General features: G+C 49.5%; 2 protein-coding genes across 2 annotated transcripts; both read right to left on the bottom strand.

Annotated features, from left to right (window-relative positions):
- Positions 1–4,565: 4,565 nt before the first annotated feature.
- PtA15_3A884 (uncharacterized protein) lies at positions 4,566–4,928 on the bottom strand (the record flags this gene model as incomplete). Its single annotated transcript, XM_053167896.1, has 1 exon — positions 4,566–4,928. The coding sequence occupies one exon, from the start codon at positions 4,926–4,928 to the stop codon at positions 4,566–4,568; it is 363 nt and encodes a 120-aa protein (XP_053019068.1).
- Positions 4,929–5,032: 104 nt separating this feature from the next.
- Positions 5,033–8,175, bottom strand: PtA15_3A883 (uncharacterized protein; the record flags this gene model as incomplete). The annotated part of the gene is made up of 6 exons (XM_053167895.1): positions 5,033–6,603; positions 6,680–7,607; positions 7,683–7,714; positions 7,785–7,836; positions 7,915–7,992; positions 8,065–8,175. The coding sequence occupies 6 exons, from the start codon at positions 8,173–8,175 to the stop codon at positions 5,033–5,035; spliced, it is 2,772 nt and encodes a 923-aa protein (XP_053019067.1).
- Between the last annotated feature and the right edge of the window lie 1,674 nt (positions 8,176–9,849).

Raw genomic sequence — 9,849 nt, 5'->3', positions numbered from 1 at the left:
TTACAGCTCGAATTGATATCATCGATACAAATTGCTTTATTCCCCGGCCTAAAATGACTTTCGAGATAATCTTTTCCGTAGCTTCCATTGTCCAATGTTTCCCGCGTTCTTTCTCAGCGCCTGCTAAAAACATGCATGAACGCGAAGCTACAGAATTTCCCTCTGTGCACCTAATAAAGCATATTTTCACGGAACATTGTTCGAAGCGCTTCCTCGGAAGCTTAAGGCAAGTACAAGCTCTGGCCTGTGCGAACTGGAACTCAGCTTTTGTGATATTAATTGTACGGGCATACTTCGCGCACTGCGAAAAACACTTCGCGCACTGCACAGTGCGCGGATTCCCAAACACTTTGCGCACTGCGGGTAAAATACGCAACTTTTTGAAGATTGTTTTTGACCAATCAATAGACAGGCCTCTCATTGGCCTCTCTGAATTTTTTGGGAGTTTTTTGAAGCATTCTTCTATGTTAAAAAAAATCATTGAAAACCAGAAGAAATGTAGGATTTGGGCGCCTAAAAAACAAGGTTCCCATAGCCCAAAAATTTCAAATTATTTATTGAGTACTGAAACATGTAAGAACAGCTACTTCAAAAGTTTTCAGCCACTTTGTGCAAGCATACGGGTCTGAAAAATAACAAACTTCACCACATATTAGCACATTGCATCTAAATTATCCTGATTTTTCAGACCTGTATTCTTGCAAAAAGTGGCTAAAAACTTCTGAAGTAGGTGTTCTTGCATGTTTCATTACTCAATAAATGATTTGGAATTTTGGGGCTATGAGAACCTTGTTTTTTAGGCGCCCAAATCCTACATTTCTTCTGGTTTTTAATGATTTTTTTAACGTAGAAGAATGCTTCAAAAAACTCCCAAAAAATTCAGAGAGGCCAATGAGAAGCCTGTCTATTGATTGGTCAAAAAAAAACTTCAAAAAGTTGTGTATTTTACCCGCAGTGCGCGAAGTGTTTGGGAATCCGCGCACTGTGCAGTGCGCAAAGTGTTTTTCACAGTGCGCGAAGTATGTCCGTAATTGTATGAAGGACATAACTGACAAAACATAATGCATGCCTCTGAGTGTAACTTTTAAATAAGCAAACTTTGCATGTACGAACAGATTTGAAGACAAATGGGATTCGCTTTGGCTGGGCCACAATTATGTCTACTCCTAGATCCCAGTGCGTGCTTATACAGTTGAGTCAAGATTTTCGAAGCAAACACCCCATCCACCTGAATCACACGTAGCCTAGGTGAGGCTCTGCTTGCTGTAAGTGAGGTCGAATCCTAGGAGCTACATATGGCAATTGTAAGCGGTCGCGGCTATCCTAGGTTGTGAGTGAATCAGTATCAAGTTTTGCACAAAGATGATGAGGCAGCAGCATAGTCTATAAATGTTTTTTTACCTAAGGATTTCGGGTGGCTCACATTTCTCCAAGAATTATATGCCCCATTCAGTGTGTCATGGATCAAGTCATGGCTATGATGCAGCCACCACCCATGGTATGTCTGTCACGATCATATGCGCTCAGGCGTACCGACGCCCACAAGGGTATGTTTCGCGGGTTATAGTGCACCCACCAACCATATGGTGTATCTCGCGGGCACCACTGCATCCACCACCCATAGGGTGTGTTTCGCGGGCAAAAGGAAGAGGTGCCGAACTCTGGTTTTGCAACATAGCGACAGCAAGAAGGAGGTGGCTGAGTGAAATCGATCCTGACAGAAACGGTACAAGGACTCGGGGATTCGATGCGGCAGAAAGTTGAAATATTGATGGGTGGATTGTGTGTTAGTGCGTTCCCAGAATGGAGGCGCCGGGTCGATGTGATTATAGTCGACTGATTATGATTGGCTTGAGGCTGCATTGGTGGTTGTTTGATTGCGCTTCTCTTGGAAGCGACAAGGGTTGCTGTTGACATAAAATGCGACTTTGTGGTGGCGGGCAATGCCTTATTGTTCTCTCCCCACCAAAGTCATGTGCCGCATTCTCCTGCTTCTTTGGTGGCGGTGAGTGTGATAAGACCAAATCCGGCTGGCTGTGAAGTGAGATAGCCAAATCCGACTCCGAGCCCTGCCATAACATCGCAAGCACACTTTTCCGATAAGGGCACACGTTACGAACAAACAGACGCGATGATGCGGGATGGACCAATGCCCGGTTGGGTCGGCTGTGGGTGAAATGACAAAGGCCGGTTGCTTGAAGCTGCTCGGGGGTGTCACACCGGATGCAAAATGGCATCAGGCTCCTCTAGAACTCAAACCCTAGCCTGACTACATAGACCCCTGGTTTCGGGCAGACGGGCAAAAGTTGCACTTCGCAGGTTGTCTCACGCTCATAGCTTCATGGGGGTGCAATCGACCTCTTAGATGGATGAGGTTGATTTCCTATCATTGATAAGTGAGAGCAGGGTTCTGAGAGCAGCAGGCACAGAGTGTGGGTGGTGGTCGAGGTTCGTGGAAGGATGATTGATTGCAATTAGACTGAGAACAAGAAAAGAAAAAGGAACAGAAAGAAAGAAAAGAGTGAAGAGATACATACCTGAGAGCAGCAGGCACAGAGTGTGGATGAAAGGTCCTTCCACGACTGCTGCCTCAGGTATACTACATACATGATGTGAAATGAAAGTGAAATGTGTGTGACATGTAGGAAGCAGACAAAACATGAGAAACTGACATAAGTAGCTCAACAATCATGCCTTTATCGCTTGACATGGAAAGAGACTTTTGATTACAATTTTAGGTATTTATGTAGTCGAACTGAAGAGATTCATGACAAGATATAGTTATATGCATATAGGAATGGGGGAGATAAATAATAATCGGACAAAATCAGATAAAAATTAAATCACATTAAGAAGCGTCTTAGATGGGGGATGAAGTTCTCAAGAGGCCTTCGAGAGCAGCATGGCAACCTGTTTTGGATCCGCATCCTTGGCGGCGGCGGGATGGTCGTGTGTGTCCTGATTACAAGCAATTCGAGGAAGAGTCAGACACTTTATGCTTATAATTGAAAAAACCCAACAAAGTGCTTACTTTGGAGTCCGAGCAAGCCTTCAACATGCTACGTGCGGCCTTCTCTAATGAAGTGTTAGAGCTGTAGAAGTCACGATAGAAAGCTTCAGCAAAACCATTCTCGCGATGGGGGTTGATGCTCACAGTCGTTGATCACTTACACTTCCTTTGGTTGGACTCGGCTTTGTGGACTGACCAAGGTCACCTTGCAATCGCCGGCAGATGCGGTGGAGACGCCTTTTTCAGACAATTGTCGAGCAGCACTGGGAAAACAATGTGTTTGGGGTCAACTTGCGATTAGAGAATGAAGCAGCCTCCGATTGGTAGCCGGGAAACACACCTAAGGCACTCCGAGGTCGAGAAAGTATGGGAGTCGCCGGTGTTGCTCTTGCACGTAACTTTGTCGTCGTCTCTGCGGAAGAGTTGCTCAGCATCGAGGGAGATGGCCCGTCGGCTGATGCTGGCTTTGGTGTCGGTGGCCTTAGCGAAGAGCATGTTGTTGAACCCTGCGCCCAAAAGACTGTAGGCGTAGCAGCCGCCCCACATGTTCGCCCACGGGTTGAGCCAGCTCATACTCAACCCATAGCCCATGCTGGCGTAGTAGTAGTAGCTGCTCGCCATGCCATACCCGCCAAGCCATTTCGAGTCTACTCCATGTTCTTTACCAGCAGCGATGTCTTCGGCAAAAGAAACACCGACAAAGGCGGAAAGAAGGGTGATCAGATACACCAGGGAAACCATCTTGGATTGTCTGGGGTTGGATTTGGTGATTATTGAACTAGGAGCGAGTTTTTCTGGTGTCGTTATTGGTAGGTCGTGAGAAGGCAGCTGTGATGGGATGCCGAGTGGGATGGTGGCTTTCGACTGTATGACGGGGCCCTTTTATATTCCTCAACGGCGCTGCCAATGAAGCCTTGCAAAGGACGGTATAGTCACCGGGTCTGTTCATAGAAAATCCCCGGGGTTGGTGTGCTCACTGTAACCAGCATAGATGATGCCGAACCGTTCTCCTGTGCTTTTACACCGTCTCCGGGGAGACCAGTGGTGTGTAAGATCACAGTCACGCGACATGGAGTGTGTGGGAAGGATAGGCGATGGCCGAACATCAAAGAAGTGGCACTACTCGGGAGTTGAGACCCACCAGAAGAGCCCAGCAGACAAGAACGCAGTATGCAGTTCGGAGGGTCCCTGCGGGACGGCGTCCCCCCTCCAATAGAGGGACTTAGTTAAGTTAGAGTATGCAGCGAGCGAGCAATCTCCAGTTTTATTCTTTGCTAGCCGCATTCAGTGTGGGTGTGTATAATTACAAGCACACAATTGTATGGTAGAAACCATGAAGGAATTTTTTGTGGCTATATTTCATCGCTACTTCAACATCAATGAAGAGATGTAACACGTGTATTTGAACAGCGTAATATAAATGTTTGGGTGTAAAGAATGAGAGGCAAGAACACACATTCACATATTAATAATTTAAATAATAATAAAACTTAAGAACAAGAAAAGCTCAAAGTTAACAATCGATCAAGCGCATGTATATGTTGAGGAAGAATAATCAACCTAAAAAAAAGAGAGGGAAACATCGAAGATCACACAAACCAAGCAAACAAAGAATCAAAACCGAAGAGAAAACAGGCTCAAGTCGTGTATAATAAAAGTTTTTTAAGAGTGTGGGGGGCGAGAAATACACGACGGATGTTATGTATGCAGAACCCTGAAGAACAACACAGAGAGACGTAGAAACGGAATAAGAAGCCAGTTGAAAACGAGGACAAGCCAAAACTTGCTCGGTGAATATTTTATCTTCTTCTTCTTGTTTCTTTCCAGACAAACGGAAAGAACCTTGTGCATATTGAAAAGAGTGTGTAAGATGTATATTGGATAGATTGTAGACCAGATGTAGTGTGAGAGTGGCCATAAAAATAAACGAAAAAATGAACAACAACAGGCGAGATAGGAAATAGAAGTAGAGCTTTCAAAAGTGGTTAAGAAGAGAAGGAAGGGGTGGACAGAAGAGGGAAGTCAGACGACGTTGGTGACTTCAGAGCAGTCAGACTGGTTATCGTCATCGTCATTGTCGACGGCAGGGGACATGACGCTCTCCTTCCGGGCGGCGAGCTGGTTAGGCGAGGGGCAGAAGGGATAGGCGGACGGGAGCCGGGTGGTGGATCGGGCGAGGATAGTCTGGCGGTGGGCCTCGTTGATGCGGATGATGAGGGAGTGAATGAGGCTGAGTTGCTTGCCGGTCTGCTCGAGCGCATCCTTGTCGTGACCCGAGAGGTTAAGAGTGAGGCTCTGGATGGACGATGCAGCCAGGGAGGGCGTGGAGCGGCGCGTCGAGCCGGGCGAGAGTCGGAATCGCTTGTGGTGCGGCACACTTTGGCCCCCTTCATCGCATCCCTCCGAGTCTGAGTCTCCTTCCTCTCGCACCGTATCTGTCTCCTCCTCAATCTCGTTCACCCATTCCTCCGGCACCGACGGCGACGAGGTAGACCTCAGTGAAGCCACACTCGCCCTGCGAGACGCAAGGTTCATGCCACGCACGCTGGGCACCAGCGAGTCTGCTGTCTCCGTATTGTCGCCCGCAGTCTTCTCCTGCCCGGACCGACTGAAACTCGCTGTCAGATTCATCAACGAGGGATAGATCGATTTCGGCCCGCCCATCGTGCTGCGGCCAGCTTGCACGAAGCTCCCGAAATGAGCTGGCGAGCCTGGGGGCGAGACCGCACTGACCGGCGACGAACCTCGGTCAGAGTCGCCAAACAAGGCCCGGAGCGGTGGTAAGGTCGTTCCAGATAACGGCTTCGACTTGCCGGCGCCCATCGGGGCCAACTCGAGACTCTTGTCGATGCTCACACGTGCAGAACTTGAATCTACGCCGTCGCTCGGGAACTCGGTCTGGTCTGCCGGTTTCGGGTCCGACGACTGAAGCATGGGATCCAAGGCCGGCGTGTGAGTAGTCACTGGCATGGCGCGTTGGAGGGGGTTCACTTTGTGAATACCCATCGACGCGGAGTAATGGGAGACGGCCGAAAGCTCGGGTGGCGCAAGCGGTTTGGAAACTCGCATTTGGCAGTCGGCCGGCGGTCGCTGAAGGTTTGGATAACCCGAGTGGAAGGTCGGTAAGGTTGGGTAATTGGATGAAGCAGTAGCCGGAGGCATAGATGCGTAGGGCGGGTTTGAGGGGAGGCGGGCAGCATGAAACTGGGGAACATGATCAACTTCAGGGTTCGGGAACTGATTGAGAGGAGCGCTGGAAAATGAAGACATCGACGGTCTTTTCACTGGGGGCTGGTCGGCCGGCAAGGAGGTGTTGAATGATAGGATGTCTGGCCACGATGGTCCGAACATCGCGGCCGTCGACGACTCGATCTCGCTCCCAATGTGGGCTAACAAGTCAGTCAGCTTGTCCGTCTCAGCCTTTTCCGCAAGCCAATCAAAGTCGGCAGGTGGACTAAGAGAAGAGCTCGGATCAGCCGGGTAAGGATGGGGCGAGGAGACTGGCGAGGACGCATCAGAGGAGCTGTGTGAATCCAATGAGGGAAGGTTGAGATTGACGTCTGGGCATAGGAACTTGGCTAATCGAGCGATGGCTGGAAAAAACATATTAATAAAAGACGTGAGAGATCAGTCGCGGGGGACTACATGGGTGGGGATCAGTCGACTCACTCTCGTCTGAATCCTCCTCGAATTTGCTTCGCTTGCATCTCGAAATCAAGTCATAGACAGCTTCATCATAATCCCGCTTGTGACCTCCGACAGCGGGGGGAGGCTGAGCGCTGAATGATTGACGAGGAGCGCAGAAGCTCTGGAACAGGTCGTCGCCCGGTTGAGATCGAGTGGTATCAGAAGGCTGGCCTGCAGATGAAAATGGGTCATGTTGAGACGAACTAAAGCTAGATCGAGTGTAGCTACTAGAGTCTTGTGGGAAGTTGGGCGAGAGTCCTTGATCAGATAGGCAATCGGGAATCGAGCCCATCGAAGCAGCACCCGAGATACTATTATGGGGACGACCCAGCATCTGCAGGGATGGATAGCTCAAATCGACCCCAGTCGAGCCAAGCCGTCGGGAGGAATCGAGACTAGAAGCGGGTGCAAGGGGGTTGTTGGTCATAGACATATGGTTCGCGGTGGTGACTGCGGGTATAGGTGTGGCGTATGTGGCTGTGTTAGGAAACATGGGCCCAGTCGCAGATGGAGCGCCACTCAAGAGATTTTGAGAGCTGGAGGTTGAGCTGGCCAGTACGGAGTGATAAGCTTGTTCGGCAGCTGCCTGTGCGAGACCATGGATGGCAACGGATTCGTTCATATCTTGCTGCTGTTGGACCAAGTGACGGACTGAGGGCCAAGCAAATTGATTGGGGCGTTGAGGATTGCTGAACTCAAACGGGCTAGCTGACGAGGAGATACTGTTGTGGGACTGTTGAGCTTGGGCATGCTGGGGAAGTGGCGCATAGTGGCGATTCGTGTAATTGGCTGGACAGAAGACAGGGGCCTTGGCTGCTTTGGAGTGCTTGTGATGAATGTGATGCTCCTCTGTGTGGATCTTTTCATGCTTCTTGAGATCTTGGGGTCGCTTGAAAGCTTTGCCGCATACCTGATGAGAAACGATACGATGGATGTTGAGTACAAGGGTGATTAGAATCGTGTTGGAGGAGAAACACAGACTGACATCACAATTATGAGGTTTTAAAGGTGTATGGACTGATTCGAGAGGGAAGAGCAGATGTCAGAAGCGATGAAATATCCATGTTCGGCGGGTGTGGATACTGACCTCGCAAATGGCTGGTAATATGGTCTCGCTTGACGCAAACTGTTTCGCAATTCTGGATAATTAATATCCAAGTTGCAGCCAAAGATTAATCTTGGGGCCAACATCCTGGAGAAGATAATCAGCAACGCACCTTCCAATGGCAGCGAAGGGTGAGGTTTCCAGTCGATTTGCGCCCAATATGGCGATCGCAAAGATGGCGGTAGAGGGCCTGATAGCGACAGATGGGGCGATGAGCTCCGGGGCTTTGAGAGCGAGGCAAGAAGGAGAAGCGTGGACTGACCTCAGGATCCGGAAACAATTCCGAGCAGGGCGGCTCCTGCCATTCGCACTGTAACACTTCGGCAGTAGCCGAGCCGTTGTTGGGCGCCCCGGGCGGGAAGAAGGTGGCCATGATTGAGGGTGAGGTCAGAGGTTTCAGAGGTGATAATGTTTGCGGATAATTGGAAGATGGCAGCTACGCTATGTACTGGGGTGAAGATCTGCACAGTCAGGAGGAGAGAGAGATGGAGAGTCAGCAGAGAAGCGGGCAAAATATGGAAATAGATGTGACATAAGCAGGTGAAAGCACAGGCGAAGAACAGACTTAACAATTTTTGTATTTTGTTTGGACTCAGGATGTTTCCGCGTCTGACTTGGTGCTTCGAGTGAATGCACTTGCTATGACGGGGTCGGGGACACACATGCAAGGATCAATTGGACCATTCAGCCGAATGAAAGGGATGGGAGAAGAGAGTGTTAGTTAGCCTGGGCCCGGGATGGTCGACCGGAGCGAGGGAATGAATGCATACGAGGGGGAGAGGGGAAGCGAGATGCAAGCTCACGCCTCTGTATGGGAAGCGGAGAGGTGGCGATCAGGCTGGGGTGCTCCTCAGCTGGAGGTCTGCAGTTAGCTCTCGTGGTGATGGGAGAGTTGGCTAGTGCAGTTACGTGGGTTATATGTATTTTGTGGAGCTTGGAGTGGGGTGTGGCTGATGGGCAGTTTGTGCCTGCAGCTGTAAATATGTATGTCGCGGCCAGCTAAAAATATTTATTTAAATATGTATTTGTTACTGCTACTGCCAGGGGCAGTGCGGTTGAGGTTGAGGTTGAGGAAGGGTTGAATGAGGAAGGTTGGTTGATAGGATATGGTTGAGTGATAAGAATCAGCAGCGGAAGAGGGGGAACGACGCAAAAAAAAAAAAACGGACAGAGAACTCAATCTACCCCGAGCTCTTGGCAAGGCTTGGCACAAAAAACCAAAAAGATGGCCTTGGAAACTCTTGGCATTTTTCCCTGATCCGATGCACATCGTACATACAGGGTCTGACACAGCACCAGAGGGGGGTCTGCTGCTGTACACATCCTGGCACATTGGTGCCGACGGGACGTCCTGGGCCGTCGGCCACAGAAACATCACTCCTGCAGTGCGAAGAGGAACCCATGCCAGCCGTCTGCATCATCCTCTCATGCCTCAGGGGCACCAACTCGAACCAAGGGAATCCTACACTCACTCATCAGCCGATGATCCCATCCTACTCAAGGCACTAACAGCTCGAGATGTGTATTCATGAACCTCTGGCTCAACCAACGAACACAGCAAGCTCTAGAGGGGCAGTGTACAACTTGCATCCGGCTACCAGCAGACTTCCTCTATATCCTCGCCCCGACCTGTACATACAACATGTATTCTTGGCCCAGCACGGCTCAAGCTTTGAGTCGACCACACGTCAATCTATCTACTCCATCAATAGCTATCTCCAAACTCATCCCGGTTGACATGCAAGATAGTCCAGCATAATGGCTGTTGGAACTCCACCCAATTACATGACAATGTTTTGCACAGTGACTGTGCATTGAAGCTTGCTTGAGGCAACCTTAGACAAAGATCAAAGTAAGACCACCAGCTGCCTCAGAGTTCCTGCATGTCAACCAGTGGCAGTCACTTTTTCTTGTAGTGCTTTGTTGTCCCCACCAATGATATCATGAACATCTCTACAATCTATGTATCTTTGGGGCGTGGAACAAACCAATTAATTGTGCCTCCCACATTCTTCTTATTATGTAGCATATCAGTCTCCCATCTCCA

Source organism: Puccinia triticina, chromosome 3A, assembly GCF_026914185.1.
Source record: "Puccinia triticina chromosome 3A, complete sequence".
In the NCBI taxonomy this organism is placed as follows: domain Eukaryota; kingdom Fungi; phylum Basidiomycota; class Pucciniomycetes; order Pucciniales; family Pucciniaceae; genus Puccinia; species Puccinia triticina.
The sequence above is the reverse complement of the archived record's forward strand: the minus strand, read 5'-3'. Positions and strand labels throughout refer to the sequence as shown.